Raw genomic sequence first — 20835 nt, forward strand, 5'->3', positions numbered from 1 at the left:
CCGGACAAGGCAAAGAATAAAACTTATACATTATCCATAGCTGTTCTCTTTAAAACTTACACTCTCTTTCACGTCAACATTATTTCCCGTAGTCGTCAGCAGGGGAGGAATTGAGGCAAATTGAATCTGGTTCCTTAGTGCCTGAGGCAGTCCCGCAGTCCACGTCAACGGTTTCACCAGACAGCGACAACGCCTCAAATCTCCAATTTAACGAATTAACGCTGATCGGCCATGGCCGTTGCACGCTCCATGCGCCGCACGAGCCCAATCGGCCTCGTGCTAGCAGCGCTGCTAGCATTTGGCTTCATATGCTTCATGCTCTCGCCCTCAACTCCCTCCGCAACCTCCGCATCCGCCAGCTCCCAACAGCGCCAGGAAAACGCCGCCGAACACCCCCTCTCCCCGCCGACCAAACCCTTCTTCAAATCTCAAGCCGTCCGCAGCGATGGCTTCAAGGCCGCCCCGCCGGTCGTGCACTACGACCTCAACAGCCTAACCAGCACCGCGGACTCCATCGCCAACGGCGAGCGGATCCTCATCCTCACCCCGCTAGCCCGCTTCTACCAAGGCTACTGGGACAACCTCGAGAAGCTGAGCTACCCGCACGAGCTGATCTCGCTGGGCTTCATCGCGCCGAAGACAAGCGACGGCAACGCCGCAGTCGCGGCTCTGGAAAAAGCAATTGCCAAGACGCAGTCGGGGCCAATCGACAACCGCTTCGCAAGCATCAGCATCCTGCGCCAAGACTTCGACCCGCCGTTGAAATCCCAGGACGAGAAGGCCCGCCATGCAATGGCCGCGCAGAAGGAGCGCCGCGAGTCCATGAGTCGCGCGAGGAACAGTCTCGTCTTCACGACGCTCGGCCCTGCGACCTCGTGGGTGCTTTGGTTAGACAGTGACGTCGTCGAGACGCCTAATACCCTCATTCAGGATCTGACGGCGTTCAATCAGCCCGTTATCGTGCCGAATTGCTTCCAGCGCTACTACGATTCCACGAAGAAGAGTTGGGATGTCAGGCCTTATGACTTCAATTCTTGGGTTGATAGCCAGATTGCGCAGAACCTCGCTGCGAATATGGGGCCCGATGAGATCCTCTTGGAGGGCTACGCGGAGATGCCGACGTATCGTACCCTGATGGCGTACTTGCCAGATATGAAAAATCTGGATCCGAAGAGGATGCTTGCTCTTGACGGTGTGGGCGGTACGGCCCTGATGGTCAAGGCTGACGTGCATCGTGACGGGGCCATGTTCCCTGCCTTCCCGTTCTTCCATCTTGTAGAGACGGAGGGCTTCGCGAAGATGGCTCGAAGACTGGGATATGAGGTCATTGGACTCCCGGATTACTTCGTATGTTTCGTCTAATCTGCATTTGCAGAGATGGGGACAATCTTGCTAACATGCTTTTTCTTTTTTTTTGCAGGTCTACCATTATAACGAGTAAATGGTTGACAGCCTCGTTTAACGTCTATTTCACTTGCATACACTGCGCTGTGCGCGTCTCGACGCCTTTCTCGTCTCTCTGGGCCATTCGAGAGATTCATTAGCAACATTCAGCTCCGTGTCCGTCTCTCTGTTGAGGGGGTTTATTTCATACGTGCTTGGGATGGTTGTTTCCCCAGGTCTCAAAATTGACTTTGCATTATTCTGTGTATTACCAAGGAATATGAGTGGGTATCTATTTATGTTGGAGAGGAGTTAGCTCCAAGGACCAAGGGCGTTGCTGGCTTGATGATTCTTGTGCATTTATTTTGGCTCTAACATGGCTATCTCCATGTTCAATGAACGTTACTTATTCGTGCAAGATTGAATTTAAATGAATCATATTAGAGACATAAAAAGCACCATAGTATCTAGTAGCAAGGCGTTGGTCTATTTATAACTCGTCACTTATGTATCCTTTTCAACGAGCCAGAGGTATGAACTTTTGTCGTGCCAAGGCTAACAGTGCTGGGCACAGTATGATATTACCGGTGTATACCAGCATATACCAATGTCCGATACAACAATCAATCCCAAGAAATACTATAAAGCGTGTCAGTGATATTGTGCCTGGAAAGCATGGCGGGGCGAATGGATACTTACGCAAGCATAATACCGGCTCCAAGAGCAACAGCCAAGAACTGCGTGATAGTCTTCCGCACCTCAACGCCCTTATCCTTGCCAGTCTCCAGCAACTCCGGAATCACAGCCACGGTGCCAACATACAAGAATGTGCCCGCCGTGAACGGAAGAAGCATATCACCCCAAGTAAGGCTAGTTCCCAGAAGACCAGCAGACTTGCTATCATCCAACATAGTGCCATTGCCACCGAATTCCTGGACAGCGATTCCAATAAAAGTGCCCAAGAACGCACCAATAGCGGTCACGAATTGCGCGCCCATGGCCTTGCGCTTCGAGAAGCCAGACTGAATCAGCAGAGCAAAGTCACCGACTTCATGGGGGATTTCGTGGAAGAAGACAGCCACAGTGGTCGTCGCGCCGATAGTAGGTGAGGCATAGAAAGAAGAGGAAAGAGCAAGGCCATCAGTGATGTTATGGGTGAAGTCAGCGATGAGATTCAGGTAACCGCCAAGCTTGACGCTGGGGTTGATTTCTTTCTCGGGAACGACCTCAGCGGACTCCTTGGCAGCAGACTTGCGCTTCTTCAGCTCGCCGCTGGTCTTCTTGCTGTCAGCTCCGGATGTAACTGCATCGACTGGTTCTGTGTGCGCGTGGCTGTGCGAGTGGTCATGACCGCCCTCGCCGCCAGTGGCGATGCGCAGGGTTTTGTCCATTGCCACGAAGGTGAAGAATCCGACCATGATTCCCAGACCCAGAAGGAGGTTCTTGTTTGGCTCGACCATTACGAAGCTCACGTGGTCGGGGGAGGCTTCGCCGACAAAGATCTCGGGGAGTAGGTGGAAGAGGGTGTCGCCAAGTAAGCCGCCGACGGCAAATGCAACCATCACTGACAGAGAGGAGGGGTCGATGTTGGGTGGGCATAGTGCCAGGAGGAAGTCTAGAGCAGTTAGCAGAGGCATATCACGAGTACCGAGGGAATACTTACTAGGTGGGCCGGAGATATACAAAGTTGCCAGAAGCGCGTTCACGGCTGGGGTGCTCGGGAAGAGGACAGCAAAGATCTTCGCTGTCAAGCTAGTGGACTCTGGACGAGTTGCACGCTTGTGCTCATTGAGAGACTCGACTAGTGGGCAGCTCTGTGGCAGGTCAGTTTACATGTAGGACACACAGTACTTGTACAGCATACCTGCAATTGCTCCTCGATCTGACCCACGGAGAGCCCTCCGGGACCAACATTAGCTGCAGCTAAGGCTGAGAACAAAAAGCATCCTGCAAGAAGGGCAATGCCTGTCCTGCGTGATGGAAAAAAGCGAGAAGCCATTGCGAATGAATTGGCCAGGGTGCTGTAAAGTGACAAGCAATACTCCGTATACCCACGGAAGTAGAATCCCCGTGGACAGCTGAGCCGCTATCGTTGTTTATCGCGGGACACTGAGCAAACATGCCAAGCCTTGCAAACTCGGAAAAAAAGTTTCGATAACGCTTTTTTATTATCGCCGACTCCAGCGAAGAAGAACCAATTCGACCTCCACACTCACTTCACAATTCACAATGGGTAAACTTTTGCAGAAGAAGAAGGCCCGCTCCGGGCGCTCCATGGCCCGGGCCAAGGACAGCCGTCTCAAGAGCGGCCACAAGAAGATCAATGTGCTGGGAAATCAGATCATCGCCGACAACTGGTATGCACATTTTGCTCAACTTGAAAAATACAAAAGCTAACAACTGTAGGGATCGTGGTCTGACCCTGACACAAAATTACCAGCGCCTTGGTTTGATGCACAAGCTGAACGCACCATCTGGTGGCCGCGAACGCCTTCCCGGAAACGAGGACCAATACCCCGAGAACAAGAACTCGCTGCACATCCGCGGCAGCGCCAAAGCAGCCGCAGCCAAGCTCGACCTCGGCGAGACACGAGTCGAGCGCGATCCCGAGACCGGCAAGATTCTGCGTGTCATCCACGACGACGAAGACAACATCCAAGTGGCGGGCCTCCTGCGCTCGCGCAACAACCCTCTCAACGACCCTCTGAACGACATATTGGGAAGCAAGGGCGAGAGCAATCCTCTCGCAGACTCGGTGATTGTGCAACAACTCGAGCGCCAGGCCGATCAGGAGGGCAAGACTGTCCGTGCTAAGAAGCCGCGGTACCAAAGCTCGCGCGAGGGCGAGTGGGCTCAGCGCTTGATTGAGAAGCACGGGGATAATTACACTGCTATGACTCGTGACCGCAAACTGAACCCTATGCAGCAGAGCGAGGGTGATTTGCGGAGGAGACTTAACAAGTGGAAGAAGAGTCAGTCGTAATGCCTTCATTTGTTCAGAGCATCTGGTTAGGGCGAGTCTGGCGTTTATATTTTTTTGTTTATCAAAAGTGTCTACGTGGATGCAATGCGTCCCGAAGTAAATATTATTGGACGGCGACTGAGCCGCTTGGATTCGTTATACTGTTCCTTTAGTTGTTACTGCTGAGCGTCGAGTAGGTGACACCCCCGGCCGGCGGGAGGCTTATTCGTTGCACCACTCGTACCCATCGTCGGCGTCTCCATTCTCCCACTCCGTAGGATGCAGTCCCTTCCTCCCAATCCCGTTGCGTCTTCTCCTGCTCCTTGCCCTTGGTTTCCTTGGGAGATGGTGGGTCATGTAGGTCTCCGTAGGCTGACGTCAAATCGTCCCCTGGTTCTTGCCGAGGCGGGGGCAAGTCCCAAACCCAACCACCGACTTCTCCGACAATGGCATTGCCTTCCGCATTCACGCCTGGGACCTCGAATCCAACACTAGTGATCATGCGCTCCAAGACCCATTCACGGCAGTCTAGGTCGAGTTCCCACTTCTTGCTCTTCCAAGCCCAGCCACGCGGGGCACGGACATCCTCAAAGAATCGGCATCCACGAGGGCGGTCCCCGGCAATGCGAGATGGTGATAGCGGGTCGTATGGCGCGTGGCTGAAGAGGAAGCTCTCCCACCCAGACTCTGACGTTCCTGCGGCCCGGTGCTGCAGCTCAAAAATTTCCACCTCCCGCTCCTCGGGATATGTGTCCAAGGAGATATCTGCGAGTTTTTCCATAGCCGACATCACTGCGGATGGGTTTGTAGAGACCGATGAGCCGAACCCATCATTCTTGTCCGATTCTTTGTCTGAGGAATTTCCATTCATATCTTGCATCAAACTCCAGAGGAAGTGTCCCACCGTTGGGTGGATGGAAAGAACCAGTGCATTGCCGCAAAGAAGCAGCACAAGCTTAAGGGGCAGCAGATGCGCACTGATGAACAATACTACTATAGCAATTGTGCATCCGAGAAATAGAGTTGAAGAGAGCTTCTCGTTGGAGAAATTCGTCAGCGGCGCAAAGACAGAGAGGGCAGCATCGTGGGCGTCTGAGAAATCAGCCATGCAATTCTGTAGATCCCGCATGTTCCGAAGGAAGTCTTTGGAAGTCTCTGGTGCTGGCTTAATAGTCGTGGCTGGTGCCAGCGCTGGCCCATCATAGGAGTAGTAAGGAGTAGTGATGGACGTCGAGGTGCTTGGAGGTGGTGGATGACGAGTCGCAAAGGACGGCACCATTATAAACAGTAAGATAATCACTAGAGGCAAAACGAAAAGGAGATGGGGTTCTAAGCAGAGGAAAGAGTAGACAAAAAGGAAGGAGATTGTATGACTTGGTGTGTCCCAGGTGAATAGTTGCTCAACACGGCTCTGGAACAGAAATACCACACCGATTCTATAGTAGTTTTAGCCTCGGTAGGATATCACATGGGACGATTCGATTCTACCTTGCATTGAAACGGCGGAAATTGTTTGCCATTACAGGCAAACTAAAAGCCGGTTTCTGAGGAGAGGCAAAGACCTTGTCTCCCGCTGAATCATTTTCATCCTCATCGTCCGTTGGGATGACTTGTTGGAGAAGCCTGCGATCGTCAGCTGGAACACGGATCTATCGGATTTACCCAGGAGCAAACCCATTCCAAACATACTTTGTAAATAGGCGGTCTTGCAGTGAGTTCTTGGATAGAGAGGAAGACCTCGAATGCGAGCTATCTGGCGAACCCGGTCTATTCCGTTTTGTGGGCTTGGGCATGTCGCTCAGTGCTTCTGTAAATCCATCCATGACTAGACATGGGATTCTACAGGAAGAAGAGAGGAGGTGAAAAGGGAAGAGAAGTAGTTAGTCCTCCGTACTCCGTAGAGAGTCGGCAATTATACGATCAGCCCCAAGCACATGCTTTGCCGGGAAAGAGGCTGACATAATCCCGTGTGTATCAGGGGAACCTCGAGGTACGATAGTTCACGAAGAAGAACAAGTTGGTCTCATTGATTCTTTCTTGTACTTGATTTTTTTTCAGATATACATGTGTTTTATATGTGATTCTTCACATCCCACTTCGATTTCATCCAAAATTCTCTTTGTGGACCAGGTGCCCTATAAAATCCACCTTCCCCCCCAACTTTTTCCCTCTAGTTACCGCCCTAGTGGACTTGCCCCAGCAACCCTGCTTCCCCCCAAAATTATTTATCAAAGAGAACCTCCTGGCCCTTATTGCTCTTTCACAACTCGCAATGGAACGGTAACTGTTTTCAAGAGTCGCGCGACGGTGCTCAAGTATCTCCTGGTTGAGACCTCGCACTTCTCCTGAATGCAATTGCGATCGCCTCTCTGGCACGGTCCAGTCTCCTTTTCCGACTTTACTTGAGAGACGCGGGAGCTTAAACAATGCCAACAAAGCCGCAAACACTGGGGAGGGGTCAAGTACGGACCGAAGCACAATCACACAATCCCTCACATGATGATTCGGGCTCCGGAGGTAAGAGTTGAGATGTCGGGAAGGTGCAGCTAGATACTAACAAGAAATAGCAGAGGCTCCGGCCCGCAGGCTCCTGCAGAAGTCGGCTTCCACGCACTTCCCCTCGAATACCCATTTTGACACATCGAATGGGGTCGCTGGTCCGCGCACGGGTGGGATAAATAGGAGAAGACTGTCAATTCGTGATAGGGTTCCTCAGGGCCCACGGCCACAAGATAGTTCCCGATGGAGGTATGTCTAGTTCTGCTCTCGTAATTGACTCCTGAACTAATTTGATATCTAGCAAACCTAGTCCATACCTTCATTCTAATACCTCGTCTGTCGATTCGACGATGGATTCGACCAAAAGCTTCAACCTTCGATCTACGAGCGTGGGCAACCTGGCAAAGGCTGATTCCAATCATGCAGACAACATGGACTTACTAGCGCCGGTCAACTTTGATGATTTCCATAACAGCATCATGGGTGAGCCTAGCCTGAACAACTTTCCCATGCCCGCGAGCAGTTCGGGTGAGAATCGTGAAACAGGTCCTCCGGCAAACCCCTGGGAAAGCCACACGTACGCGGCCAACGTATCGGAACGTGCACGGGGTGCTTCCGCTCGACGAAAGAGTGAGGTGCAACGTCCGAATGGTCCGAATGCTGCGGCAGGGCTCACGGCGTCCTCGGCCAACACCCGCGCCCGCCGCCAGAGTATAGCCCAGCCGTCTGCCGGAGCTGCTCCAAGGGGTCCGCGCAAATCTATCAGCTCTGGGGCATTTGCGCCTACCAATGCTTCGGCCAGACGCGCCAGCCTAAGTGCCCGCAAAATCAGTACCGATACCGCGGCGGCAAATAATCACCTTCGCCCTCGACTTCCAGAGTCTGATGCTAGAGCTGCTCGAAACCTCAAGGCAAAGTCATTCCAGCCCGGCCCAAGGGAACCTCGTGGTCCGTTTCTCACTCCCTCTGGGAACATTGACCACACACGATCAAATTCCACCAATGCTGTGCGGAGCCCGGTAAGAAACTCTTCTGCCGCCGTAGCGACTCCTTCCTCTGCCTCTAAGCGGGCTTCTGTTATGCCGCCACATGCCACTGGACTTGGTGCTCGAACGATCAGTCCCACTGACGCACGACGATTGAAGCGAATGTCGATTGCGCCTCCTGCTCCTCCAATGCCAAATACGCCTCCCACCCAGACAGAACCTCTTCCCATCTGCCCTATATCATCCACTCAATCTCCCTCTCAAATTCCGAGGAAAAGCGTCACACCTTCCTCGAACCGAACCACGCCTGACCCAAATCGAAAGTCGTACAGTTCGGGGCTGTCTGCTTCTTCAAGCACCAGCTATAACTCAGTGCGACCTTCTGCGGGCTCTCTTCAAAACCGGCTGTCCCAAAATCTATCTTCCTCTCGACTTCCGACTCCCAAGCCACGCACAGAAGGAAATCCCAACGGGGAAGAGGTACCACCGGTTCCAGCGATCCCTAAGGCCTACGAGTCGCCCAAAAGTGAAATGGATGCACCTGTCTTCCCCACGCCTAGGAAATCAAGTATTCCTGTGGATTTGAACATTTTGAAAGATTCAGACTCCGAAGTGCATTCCATAGCCCAAGTCGACAAGGTTGACCCTGTAGAAGCGAAAACCCCTGATTCACGAACACGAACTACTAATATTGTGGGAGGACGAAAGGGTTTGCAGCCCTTGAAATTGCCCCCGCTGAACTTATTGCCTCTGGGCACACCCATGGCAGCCAAAATCGAGGCACTCAAGGACAGGGACGAGGAGCACAGAGCTCACACCCCCTCCAAACAAGTGATTTCAAAGACGCCCAGTACTCCGATGACAGCATCCAAGGCGAATTTCTGGTACCGTGATGAAGACGACCAACTGCCCCTCACTCAGGCACGAAGCAGCACCTCTCACTTTGCCGTCAGCTCAACCGCGTTTCGAGCTTCTAGCAGTACCAGCGCGTTTGAGTCATTTGACACGCCAAGCGCAGCTCGGAACATTTCTCCTTATGCCTCATACACGCTGCCTAAGAGCGGTGCTGAGCTCAACCATCTCCGCCAACAGATCAGCGCCGACTACTCGAATCGAACGCAAGCACACAAGTTGAATGGTCCACGACCTCAAACTCAAACTGCCATTATCACTCCTGCCCCGGAACGGCTCAGCCAGATATCGACACCTTCGGAGCCTGAGAGTGTAACTGTCGCTGCGTCCAGCACCTCTCTTCGAGACCGGCTTAAGGTGGCACGGCTTCGCAGCAACTCGAAGCCCCACAAGCCAGAATTCGATGCTGATCCAGCCAAGTACAATGCTATGCCGCCGCCCAAACTTCCAGCCTCTGCAACATGGAGTAACCTTTCTTCTGTCAACTCGACGAGCCCTAATCCCAAGCCATCATATCTCACTCTTCGCCGCCAGTCTTCTATCTCAAATACCACAAATGCGACGACTCGGAAACCAAGTGTCAGCAGCGAGAAAAGTCTCGCCTTGGAGCCAACTCCTTCCAATGAGTCGGTTGAAAGCGACCGCTCTAGACGTGTGCAGAGCTCGTACATCTCTCCTGTTCATAAGATGATCAATCATGCTAGATCTAGTGTTGCCGCTGCCCCCCGGTCTACCGACAGCACTGTTGATCCAGATGTGATTATTGCAGATGAAGAGATGAAGCGACTTGGGGCCAAACGCAAAGACTTTGAAAAGGCGGCGCGGGTGCTAGACGACTTGCGGCGCAAGGCTGGACCAAAGGATCGTGTCAGTCCCGCCCAGGCCTTGAAGATGGCCGCGCTCAACATCTTTGAACGCGGTGAGATCATTGATTATCGCGATATTTACTTCTGCGGTACTCAGACCGCCAAGAAACATGTTGGAGATCTTCACTCCAGTGCAGCGAACTTCGGTTACGATGATGACCGTGGTGATTATAACATCGTCGTCGGCGACCATCTGGCTTACCGGTACGAAGTTGTTGATGTCCTGGGTAAAGGTAGTTTTGGCCAGGTTGTGCGATGCGTTGATCACAAGACTGGAGCTCTGGTTGCGATTAAAATCATCCGCAACAAGAAGCGATTCCACCAACAAGCCCTGATTGAGGTCAACCTCCTACAGAAACTGAAGGAATGGGATCCTCATGGGAAGCATAGCGTGGTCAACTTCACCCAAAGCTTCTATTTCCGTGGTCATCTATGTATCTCGACCGAACTCCTTGGCATGAATCTTTATGAATTCATCAAGGCCCATGAATTCCGGGGCTTCTCGTTGAAGCTGATCCGTGTTTTCACCAAACAGATGCTGAGCAGTCTTGTGCTGTTGCACGCGAAGAAGGTCATTCACTGTGACTTGAAGCCTGAAAACATCCTTCTCGTTCACCCATTGAACTCTGAAATTCGAGTCATCGACTTTGGTTCGAGTTGCTTTGAGAATGAAAAGGTCTATACTTATATCCAAAGTCGCTTCTACCGTTCGCCCGAGGTCATCCTCGGAATGTCGTATGGCATGCCGATAGACATGTGGAGTTTAGGTTGCATTTTGGCTGAGCTCTTCACTGGCTATCCCATTTTCCCAGGCGAGAATGAGCAAGAACAGCTTGCTTGCATCATGGAGGTCTTTGGTCCTCCGGAAAAGCATCTCATTGAGAAGAGCTCACGCAAGAAGTTGTTCTTTGATTCCCTCGGCAAGCCGCGTTTGACAGTTTCATCCAAAGGCCGCCGACGTCGTCCAAGTTCCAAGGAGCTCCGACAGGCCTTGAAATGTGATGATGAAGCCTTCCTTGACTTCATCACTCGCTGCCTCCGCTGGGATCCTGCTCGTCGACTCTCGCCCCATGACGCATTGAAACACGAATTCCTCACTGGTGTCAAGGCGCCCCGGCCCAGGATGTATGCATCAAACTCGCCCCCCAAGCGAGGTGTCACGTCCGGGCCTCGTCCTCTCCCAGATCCTCCAGGCACAACTCTGAAGAGCGGGTTCATGCGTACCCGCGATGCTTCGGCCAATTCCCCGGTCAAGTCTAGCGGCAAGCGACACTCGACCGTGAATGGCATTCCGTCCAGCCCCGGCAAGCGAGGGTCCAGCAACTCTACTGTCGGGTCCGCGCTCCCCCGCGTTTCGGCGCGGAATATCAGCGGGAAGCCCGACCTCGCTACTGCGGCGGCTGCGACCAGCCTGGTGAGTTAGGCCAGCAACCTGAACCGGGGCCAGAGATGGGATGCTGACCAGCCGCTAGAGGAAATGATCTTGCACGTTTTTTTTTCTGAATGCGCTGTAATACTAATCCTTGTTTTTACGTTCTCATCCTTGCATCGGGTGGTTGTCATGTTAGCATTTTGTTCCTTGAGATGCATTCATGTTACACCCCCTTGTTCCTGCATTTGCATTGCGCCTCTGATGACCTGAGTGTTCGCTTATACCTTATGTTTTGCTCTTGCTTATGCATTTCCTTCGTTTTTGTTATACTTGATGAACCCCATTAGGGCCATGTGTGGTCCCTTGTACATTGTTACCTCTTATTGCATTTCTTAAGAGTTTATGTGTTGCTCATGGGTAGAGCGATTTAACGTTGTCAAGTGGCGTCTATGCTGAATTAATGACCATGTGATTTTTAGTTTTACAACTTCTATAAATAAGAGACTGAATAATAAAGACACGTTAAAGACACGATATAGAATGCACGTTGTTGTACTGGCATTATCCCCACTGGGCAATCGGGCTACTTGGCCTCATCGCCTTATCTTAGTTACTCCACTTCTACAACAACTTTGGCCTTTATGGGTAATTGATTCGCAATGAATGGCTTCGAATCTAAGGGCCTGGACGAAGATTCCTTCGGCGGCAAGCCTGGTCTGACTGCCCTGAAGACCTTCGACGCCTTTCGTGAGTACCCTCGAGATTCAAGCTAAACAAAAGCTAACCGACCTCCACCAGCCAAAACCAAAGCCTCCTACACAACCCCAACACGCAGCGGCGGCCAATGGACCGTCCTGATCCTCATAATATGCACGATCTTCAGCTGGTCCGAGTTAAAAACCTGGTGGCGCGGCACCGAAAACTACCACTTCAGCGTTGAAAAGGGCGTCTCACATGAGCTCCAGCTCAACCTCGACATAGTCGTGCACATGCCCTGCGACCAGCTCCGCGTCAACATCCAAGACGCAGCCGGCGACCGCATCCTAGCTGGCGAGCTCCTCAAACGCGACGACACAAACTGGCTCCTGTGGATGCAAAAGCGCAACACCGAGACCAACGCCGGCGCCCACGAATACCAGACCCTCTCCCACGAAGAATCAGACCGTCTCGCCGAGCAAGAAGCCGACGCCCATGTCGGCCACGTCCTCGGCGAAGTGCGCCATAACCCGCGCCGCAAGTTCGCCAAGGGCCCGCGTATGCGCCGCGGTGTCCTCCCGGACTCTTGTCGCATCTACGGCAGCCTCGAGGGAAACAAGGTGCAGGGCGACTTCCATATCACGGCTCGTGGACATGGGTATCGCGAGAACGCGCCGCATCTAGATCACTCGTGTATGTGTTTTACTTTGTCACAACCCATCTACAGCATCGCTAACAGCTATCAGCATTCAACTTCTCCCACATGATCACCGAGCTCTCCTTCGGCCCGCATTACCCGACCCTGCAGAATCCCCTCGATAAGACCATCGCCGAGAGCGAGGAGCACTACTACAAGTTCCAGTACTTCCTCTCGATCGTGCCGACGCTGTACAGTCGCGGGAAGGGCGCGCTGGACGCGTACACGCACTCGCCGCAGACGGCGGCCGCGCGGCACGGACGCAACACGGTTTTCACGAACCAGTACGCCGCGACGAGTCAGTCTACCGTGCTCCCTGAGTCGCCGATGGTTGTGCCGGGGATCTTCTTCAAGTATAGCATTGAGCCGATCCTGTTGCTGGTCAGCGAGGAGAGGGCCGGGTTCTTGTCGCTGGTGGTGAGGGTTATTAACACCATTTCTGGTGTGCTGGTTACTGGTGGCTGGCTTTATCAGATTTCTAGTTGGGCTAGGGAGGTCTGGGGTCGGAGGAAGAATAGGTCGTCGGAGGGGTATTTGACGGGCAAGTCTTCTATGGATTGAGGTTATTTTGGTTGTTTCACTTCGAATGTTTTCCTTGTCTTATTATATCGTGTTCCATCATATATCCTACGTCAATTGCATCAGGAGTTCACTCTTTGCATCGAAGTTCATTGGTCAACTCGGAAGTCGAGTTCGACCTGGTATATAAGTAGTAATTGATCGTACATCCCGCATACATGATGCATGCAAACTAAACCTCAAATATCTCCCCCATGCCTACGCCAGCACCCTCTGCACCGGCACGGCTATCGACCAGATCCAGACGCCAGCCGTTCCAGTCACGCAGCTTGCTCTTGATATCGCGCATCCATTCAACACGCTTCCGGGCTTCCTCCTCGGCCAGCGCACGCGCGAATGCATCTTCATCGAACTCGTCATCGAGGTTTTCTTCGGAAACAAGCTCGAGACTACCACGGGTACCAGGGGGATGAGGGGATGAAGTTTGAGCGCGGTTTCCACCAACTCCCGTAAAGGCAGCAAAGCCGCTAGAAAGTACTGTGGAGAAGGACGAGTGCTGCTGCTGCTGGGCCATGCTGCGGCGACGCGCATGGTCGGGTCGTCCACCGACGAGATCGACGTCGTCGAATGCATTCGCTGCGTCACCGGAGACAGCGCTAGGTCCATCATCCGGGTAGTACTCCATCTCCTGGCGCTTCTCTTGCCAGACGCCGCGGCGCAGATCGAAGACCTCGCCTTCCAGCTCGCGGATTCGCCGCTCAAGACGCTGGCGTTCTTCGTCCTCGAGCTCGTCCAGGGCTTCATCGTCTGCGCCTCCACTGGTCTGGCGAGTTCGAATCCGATCACTCTCTTCGCGTAGACGCAGGTTCTCGTTTTCGATGCTAGCGATCTTTTTCCGCATGACAGCGATTTCTTTGTCGGATTTCTCGCTCTCGCGTAGCCGTGTTTGGTGCCGGGCTTCGGTTTCTTTGTGAAGGTTGCCTATTGCCTGGAGTTTCTTGTCGAGCGTCTCGATTTTCTTTTCAGATTCGCTCTTTTCGTTCTTATACTCCTCAATCTCACGCTGGAGGTTCTTGACCAGAGTTTCGGTGGATGTCTTGTCAACGCCTTCCTTGACTGCTTTCTCGGAGGCCCGCGTCAATGCCTGCTTGGTGTCTGCCAGTTCACGCTGGGATTGATCTAGTGCTGATTGTGTCTTTGAAACTTTCTCCTCTAGCGCTGCGACCTGAGACTCATGTGCATCGTTAGAGGACGTTTGGGAGGCGACCTGGGCGCGGAGATTTGATATCTCCAACTCCATAGATTCAATAGTGGCTGACTTGGACTCGAGCTGAAGAACAAGGTCGGCTGGCGGTGACTCGGTTGTAGTTGTGTTTCGATGTGACCGGGTCTGGAGTTGTGAGTTCTGTCGCTGAAGAGAAGCAATCTCCTCCTTCTATTTCGCAGGTTAGCAAATATGGCTACCACGGAAAATACGATATCATACCAACGACTCAATGCTTGCAACCTTCTCCTCTGCGTTTTTCAATTGTTCCCTCAACCCGACGGAATCAACACTCGCATCCCGCAGATCCTCCACTTGCTCCTCAGTCTTGCGCCAGCGCAGAGTTGCTTCCGAGAGATCCTTCTCCAGGCGTTTATTTTCCTTCTCAAGCTCCTCAATCTTAGTAGACTGTTTGCGGAACACTTCGTGAACCGACTCCCCGTCCCCGGTTAGAGGCGGTAATGATTGTGAAGGGGACTTGAGCGTAGCAGAAGATGGAGAGGGGGAGACGCTTCCATGTGAGACGGAGGTCTTGCGGAATGAAGACGAGCGCATCTTAGACTGGATTGACAGTGAGGCATGTCGGCCGTGGTTGCCGCGCGGTGTATCGAGCCGGACTGGCAGCGGCTCGGCGTCTGGACCAGGAGATGTGGGCGCTGGAGGCATCGGTTCAGTAGGAGACTCGATGTTTGTATCAACGGCAAGTTGCGACTTTGGTTCTTCTAATTCCTCTGCTTGTTCGGAGGCCGTGGCCTCGGGTTGCGCGACCGGCTCATCTTTCTCCTCCGCGGGGGTGTCTGCCTGCGGTGTTTCTGGGCTCGGGGCATCTTCAGCAGGTTCTGTCTCTGCGGAGACCTCTGCGTCCTTGGGTGTGTCGGCTCCGGTGGTAGTCTTCTTGGCCTTCTTTTTCTTTTGGAGCTGGGCAACCTAGAGAACAACAGTCAAGTTAGCGACCAAAACAACGCCATCTGTCACTCGCGGGGAATTACCCTTTTCTTGGCTGCGGCCAGCTTCTCGGCTTTGATGCGCTCCGCGTCGTCGGCCATGATGAATCTTATGAATTGTATGAGTTTATTCAAATGGAAGTTGATGAGTGGAAGGGAGAGAATGGACAGCTCTCCAATGCACGGACCACGTGTCTGATCTATATGCCCAAATGAGACGTGCAGGTACGAACTAGAGGTCGATGCGCTAGATGATTACATAGAGCCACTCTACTATTATTTCTGACTGGACATTAGAAGGTGAGATCAAAAATACAAGCCTACATAGCAATATCTAACAAATCCTACTTCCCCAGCTCCATACTAACCGGCAGGTATATATATATATAGAGACTCAGAGCGAGTGAGTGATTTTCTGGTTTTTCTAGGTTGGGTTATTTCAGACAATTATCCACGAGGAGTTGGTAAGGGTATTGATCAGAGATTCAGAGTCAATACAGCTTGTTTACTTGACAAGAACGATGTGATAGGGAAAACGGCCCCAGAGAGTTGAAGCGTGGAAGAGCCATTTAATGCCTTTTGCCATGCGTTATGGAGGAACTCTGTCACCGGAGGACCGTCATGTCATCTCTTGAGGTTGATCGAGATATGGTGTGGAATTACGTATGTCCTGGTCGTGGTGGTCAACAAACCTAACAACGGGCCTCCTCCCGTATTTCCATTGGGCGTTGCAATTAATCCACCTGTCGCCAGCGAAGCGAGGAGGGGTCTGGACGCCCTTAGTCTTGCTCCTTTGGAACAACTGACCCGAGAAGAGTCTGTAGGGTTGACATAGGATGGTGTGATCCCTGGGCTTCGGTGCTGGTCATGGCATATGGATGACTGTTTACTGTCAGTGACAGCTTCCAAACGAATATCAGGAGTCAAAAGCAACAAAAAGGCTTACTTCCTAACATTGATAAATCTGCATAAGACAGCACAAATCCAAAAATAGACATAGTGATATTAGAGAGTAAGTCACAGAAAGTTGAGGGGCAGTATGTTAATACCCTCTCGTGAACAAGAAACCATGCAAGGAATCGCGCCATTCAAACAAAGAAAGAAACATTTACCCAACACCGCCAGCTAGAAATATCATACCCGATCAACGGGGCCATAAGAAGATAAACAAGAAACGAACAAAAGCAAAAGCATAAAGCCAAGTCATTGATATATCTAGACCTCCATCGAGTCCGCAATTTCTTCACTCATCGCGCGGACTCCCCGACGGTTGGTTGGCATATTCTCCTCGTCGTCACTGATCACATAAGTGTCGTAGTCATCGGTCGTCCGAATCGTCTTCGGAGGGCGGTCCATCTCATCATCACTGTCGCTGGAGATAAGGTTCGATCTAGCGCGTTCTCCAAACCAAAACTTGGCACGCTTGCTAGAGCTGAGATCCGGTGTGAGGTATCCGTCGTCGTAGGTCCGCTTCCCGGTAGGCGTAGTCGCCATCTCGTCTGGGGTGTGGCTGAGTATAGGAATCGCGCGTAGGAAGATGTAACAAACGCGCTTGCGAATCGGGTTGAAGAAGAAGAAATGTAGACTCCAGATAGCTCCGTCATCGGCATCGGAAGGGTCCTCCTCCGGTGAATATGAGTAGATCGAACACTCCTTGAGCGACATGTGTTCATCTATCGTTTTCCACACCCGTGGGCCCCAGGCAGAAGATGATCCTGCTGTGTATGATCCAGAAAGCGTCGCAGGGGATGCCGGTGATAAGTTGATGTTCTCGCGCGGTCGCAGGTTGAGCAGCGTTGAGTCGACCGTGTTCATGACGCGTTTCAAATTCCGTTCGCGTCGGAAATCAGTGGGGCGTAGGACGTGTGAGAAGTCATAATCCGGGTGACTTGCGTTCAGAGTAGCGATCAGATAGGCAAAGGTCCGTCGACTCGAATGGTCGCTCAGGGGTCCGAACGGGCTGGAACGCGATAGATTGAGGGCCTCGGCGGCATCGTGTGCATTAGGAGGTGAAAGTGAAGCCGAAAAACGAAGGACCGATTCATATTGAGCCTCGAGCGACTGTTCGATATGGTTGTAGAGTTTCCGATCAGAGCGTGCCGCCTTGGTGGTGTAAATATCACAGCCGCCGACGATATGGCAGTCGGTCGTATCGAAATTTAGAGAGCTCGTCACGTCCTCGAAGTCTGGAAGTGGGAGGAACTATATCATGAGAGAGTGAGTAAACTGAGAGAAAGACACGTTGGGTTGCGACCGTGAGGCATACCTTCATCGTGAGGTTGAACCGGGGTGTGTATCCAGATAAGCCGATAAGGAGCTTGAAATGACCTGTCACAGTCTGCTGTTCGAAAAGAATGACTCAGGTCTCTCTTCTAAGGTCTGAGAGAGAGATAAGACGAGGGAAAGTGGTGTTACCGCAACGGGTGATTGAACCGAAGGTGGATATCCGATGATGTAGATGGGCGATAACGGCAAAGAGGGTTGGGATAAGGGGGACACGAACTACACTGGGCAGATCGCCAGTCTTATAGCAAGTCAACGCCAATGTCAAATGAGGAGTATACAAAGAGATGATGAAGCAAGAGGGGATGGGCCTATCCGGGGATGATCTGAGAGGGGAGGGATTCCGAAAACAGTCACGTGTGGGCAGGCGTGGCCCAGTAGGAACCCGCACTGACCTCACGAGCAGTCCAACCATGGAAAGGGCAACTTCATAGGCCAACAGGCCCATTCAGGCTAATTCACAGCCCAATCTCGTCCAAATTGCGTGTTATGTCTTCCGAAGCCTGGGGGAAACGAGTTGTATTGATTAGTATGGTGAATGTGAAAAACTCCTATGTACGCCCGCAAATAAAAAAGGAGCAAGAATCCTGCTTGCTGCGTTACATGATCTTGGTGACCACATCTTCCTCAACCTGGGGAATAATTAGCCCGGCTGAAACTTGGCCATGGCTGGACAAAGGGGGGGGGGGAGATAAAGAGCCCAAATATAGCCAGCAGCACCGTTCTTGGTTCTTTTCGTTGAAAGTGCCAAACAATACCCATGAATGGAAATAAAAAGACATCTTAACTCACCTCCATATCTTCCAAACTGTCCTGCTGGCTGATACAGCGAAGAACATTCTTCTTGCTGGTCTCCTGCATCTCCCCTGCAATCAATAACTCATCGAGGATAAAGTATGCTTTCTGGAAGTTGAAGATGATGTCCAGCTCGCAGACATTGCCGTAGTACTTGTCCATCTGCTCGACGTAGCGGTGCACCACCTCGAGGGTGATCAGCTCATTATCGGTCGAGGCACAGCCAGCGATGAAGAAGAGCGAAGCGTAGCGACGGTAAACGACTTTCGAGTCTAGTGATGGAGTCCATGTTAGTCCAATTCCAGCTTGTCGGCGATAGGGGGTAGGGGTCGGGTCGGGGGTAGCCACCTTTGTATTCCAGGAAATTGCACATCCGCGTCCGGCGGGACAGCACCAGCTGGGTTACATCTTTGATGATCTTGGCCTTTTCCTTGGGGGAGAGAGTGGTGAACCATTTGGCGAGGCGCTAGGGAAACGTTGTTAGTTGGGGCGGCTTCGGCCAGGTGTTAAGTAGTTGGGTCGGTGACGAGGCATACCACTTTGCCCTGTCGGGAGAGCAGAATCAGGTAGCTAATGGCGGGTCAGCGGTCGCAAATTGAAGCTGACTGAAGGACGGTCTCACTGGATAGGCATATTGGTGGCGTTGTGAAATGAAGGGATGGAGAAAAGTGTCGGGGCGGAAGCTCTGGAGAAATTCTTTGGGTGGAGCGGAGGGGAGTTTTGCCCCGCTAAGCCCTAGCTTAGCAATTTAAACGTGAAGATTCAATAGTTCGATTCAAGATGGATAGTTGTTTCTGCTAGAAGTCCTAATATGCTTTGTGCGTGTCTTGCGCGCGGACCTTGAATGAGTCAACCCTTGCCTGCCGGAGTTTCTGGAACCATCAGCTTAGCAAAGCTAGTATCAGAGCCTCATGTACGGATTTGGAGTAAAATAGAACTGCATAATATACGGTCGGGCTATTGTTATTTGTTTATATGTGTGCATGCTATGCGACCTATGTATGTTCGCAGGTGATCTATAAAAATTGTGGATGCAACATACGGAGAAGATGAGCTCAAACCATAACTATAAGGATGTCAGAGATCCATGACTTGGAGAATTAAGTAAATATTTACAACTAAATAACCAGAGATGTCAAACTATACGGACATACGGCACTGAAAGCCACGTCTAAGATCATAAAGTAAAATAAGAGTCAACGCCAGGTAAACCCTTAGACGATGAAAAACAAATAATTATTAATGAAATAAGTAGTAGCACATTAAGTATCAGAACATCCCTCTCATGATCGAGCAGAGACTAGAGAGGCAGCGTTTCCGTCGAATCGTTGCAGGCATGAGAGCATGAGCATGGAAGACATAAAACCAAGACCGAGAGCCCTAAGCTCGTCAACCACCTCAAACATATACCGATATCGCTCAACTCACGCCATTAAGCAGAACCAGAACCATACCTATAGCCATGATCCAGTATCAATTACCAGGTAGATAGATTACCGCGACAAGGCGAGCGATAGCAACTAAGCCTCAGGCCGAGTGTAAACCACGCCCGCTTTCCATGACAAACGACCCATTTAAACCTGGGTCATGTTGGGGCGGGCACCGCCGCGACGGCTAGTACGGCGCGAGGGACCAGCAGAGGAACGGGCCATGAAGGCGGAGACAATGACGGAGGCCATGTAGCCGGCCCAGGCGAACCAGAGGAAAGCAACGGAGGCCTGGGCTTCACGGCAACGCTTGGTCATGTTGTGTGAGCCATTGGTGATCTCATTGTTGATAAGGTACTCCTAGAGGGAGTTAGCGTTCGCTCTCATGTCTTATATTTGCAATCCATTCAAGTCAACTTACGTGGTTGGTGCAAGAGTGGCACTCTAGCTTCGCCGCGAGCGCGATGGCAGCGCAGAAGAAGAAGATGCAGTTCAGGGCGTCGATGATGATCATGATGAGGGGGTGGCCGGACCAGTCGATGTTGAACGAGGCTGGGACCAGGTAGAACAACGTGAACATCGAGAAGACCGATGTATAGATGGAGTAGTTTACGGTCGCTGGGTTGCCGGCGAAAGCTTCAGCGATCATGTTACCGACGAGGGCCATGACGAGCAGGGAGAATACAAACTGTAATGGGTCAGTACTATATTCAACTTGGGATTCTTATAGCTTCAAGCTTTAAGCTTCTAGCTGTCGCATTGCAATTGCACTCACCTCCCAGGCTCTGAGACCGAGCTGCACACCTCTGAGACCCATTTTGTAGATTTAGATTAGGTCGAGGTTGATTTAGATCCGATTGTCGCGTTAGATCGCGAGGAGGCAGGCTGGTTGGAGGGGTATAGGATGGCGAAGTCGAGTAAAGAATAAGCCTATAGGTCGATTCAGCAGTATATAAAAGCTCTGGGAAAACGTCGACGTTATGAATCGGATGTTCCGGAGCTCAGTGATGACATGGAAAAGCAACATCTTCAAAACCTTAAAGGTGGCGATACGTCATGCATCCGGCATACAGCGGCCTCATTGGACTCGGTTGCATGTACAGTGGTGGGATGTCGGAGATGAAATCATGAGTGGTTGCACTCTGGTCGATGATGAGTTCTCGACTAGCTCAGGATTTCCTTGAATGAGGCCTCCATTGCTGTTCTTTGATCCACTTGGGTTTTTTTTTC

The 20835-nt window shown here is 51.8% G+C and overlaps 10 protein-coding genes across 10 annotated transcripts; 4 read left to right on the forward strand and 6 right to left on the reverse strand.

Moving 5' to 3' along the window:
• Positions 1-231: 231 nt before the first annotated feature.
• Positions 232-1441, forward strand: LCP9604111_400 (mannosyltransferase complex subunit MNN9; the record flags this gene model as incomplete). The annotated part of the gene is made up of 2 exons (XM_039068715.1): positions 232-1347; positions 1421-1441. The coding sequence occupies 2 exons, from the start codon at positions 232-234 to the stop codon at positions 1439-1441; spliced, it is 1137 nt and encodes a 378-aa protein (XP_038932948.1).
• A 565-nt stretch (positions 1442-2006) lies between these two features.
• Positions 2007-3382, reverse strand: LCP9604111_401 (Zn(2+) transporter YKE4; the record flags this gene model as incomplete). The annotated part of the gene is made up of 4 exons (XM_039068716.1): positions 2007-2022; positions 2083-2998; positions 3047-3197; positions 3248-3382. 4 exons carry the CDS (start codon positions 3380-3382, stop codon positions 2007-2009), a joined length of 1218 nt encoding a protein of 405 aa, XP_038932949.1.
• Positions 3383-3612: 230 nt separating this feature from the next.
• LCP9604111_403 (nucleolar protein 16) lies at positions 3613-4366 on the forward strand (the record flags this gene model as incomplete). Its single annotated transcript, XM_039068718.1, has 2 exons — positions 3613-3740; positions 3790-4366. 2 exons carry the CDS (start codon positions 3613-3615, stop codon positions 4364-4366), a joined length of 705 nt encoding a protein of 234 aa, XP_038932951.1.
• Positions 4367-4514: 148 nt separating this feature from the next.
• On the reverse strand, positions 4515-6168 carry LCP9604111_404 (PEX28-32 family peroxisomal membrane protein; the record flags this gene model as incomplete). Its single annotated transcript, XM_039068719.1, has 3 exons — positions 4515-5781; positions 5834-5968; positions 6035-6168. The coding sequence occupies 3 exons, from the start codon at positions 6166-6168 to the stop codon at positions 4515-4517; spliced, it is 1536 nt and encodes a 511-aa protein (XP_038932952.1).
• Positions 6169-6771: 603 nt separating this feature from the next.
• Positions 6772-11089, forward strand: LCP9604111_405 (putative protein kinase; the record flags this gene model as incomplete). Its single annotated transcript, XM_039068720.1, has 4 exons — positions 6772-6862; positions 6913-7093; positions 7146-11022; positions 11081-11089. The coding sequence occupies 4 exons, from the start codon at positions 6772-6774 to the stop codon at positions 11087-11089; spliced, it is 4158 nt and encodes a 1385-aa protein (XP_038932953.1).
• Positions 11090-11639: 550 nt separating this feature from the next.
• LCP9604111_406 (endoplasmic reticulum-Golgi intermediate compartment family protein) lies at positions 11640-12934 on the forward strand (the record flags this gene model as incomplete). Its single annotated transcript, XM_039068721.1, has 3 exons — positions 11640-11727; positions 11779-12369; positions 12423-12934. The coding sequence occupies 3 exons, from the start codon at positions 11640-11642 to the stop codon at positions 12932-12934; spliced, it is 1191 nt and encodes a 396-aa protein (XP_038932954.1).
• A 190-nt stretch (positions 12935-13124) lies between these two features.
• LCP9604111_407 (uncharacterized protein) lies at positions 13125-15202 on the reverse strand (the record flags this gene model as incomplete). Its single annotated transcript, XM_039068722.1, has 3 exons — positions 13125-14327; positions 14379-15083; positions 15146-15202. The coding sequence occupies 3 exons, from the start codon at positions 15200-15202 to the stop codon at positions 13125-13127; spliced, it is 1965 nt and encodes a 654-aa protein (XP_038932955.1).
• Positions 15203-16315: 1113 nt separating this feature from the next.
• On the reverse strand, positions 16316-17372 carry LCP9604111_408 (RNA polymerase III-inhibiting protein MAF1; the record flags this gene model as incomplete). The annotated part of the gene is made up of 2 exons (XM_039068723.1): positions 16316-17302; positions 17367-17372. 2 exons carry the CDS (start codon positions 17370-17372, stop codon positions 16316-16318), a joined length of 993 nt encoding a protein of 330 aa, XP_038932956.1.
• Positions 17373-17982: 610 nt separating this feature from the next.
• LCP9604111_409 (AP-1 complex subunit sigma) lies at positions 17983-18811 on the reverse strand (the record flags this gene model as incomplete). Its single annotated transcript, XM_039068724.1, has 5 exons — positions 17983-18015; positions 18176-18450; positions 18527-18644; positions 18715-18748; positions 18801-18811. The coding sequence occupies 5 exons, from the start codon at positions 18809-18811 to the stop codon at positions 17983-17985; spliced, it is 471 nt and encodes a 156-aa protein (XP_038932957.1).
• Positions 18812-19752: 941 nt separating this feature from the next.
• LCP9604111_410 (MARVEL domain-containing protein) lies at positions 19753-20422 on the reverse strand (the record flags this gene model as incomplete). Its single annotated transcript, XM_039068725.1, has 3 exons — positions 19753-19965; positions 20027-20293; positions 20381-20422. 3 exons carry the CDS (start codon positions 20420-20422, stop codon positions 19753-19755), a joined length of 522 nt encoding a protein of 173 aa, XP_038932958.1.
• Positions 20423-20835: the final 413 nt, after the last annotated feature.

This window comes from Penicillium roqueforti (assembly GCF_015533775.1).
Source record: "Penicillium roqueforti strain LCP96 04111 chromosome Unknown scaffold_01, whole genome shotgun sequence".
NCBI classification, from domain to species: Eukaryota; Fungi; Ascomycota; class Eurotiomycetes; order Eurotiales; family Aspergillaceae; genus Penicillium; species Penicillium roqueforti.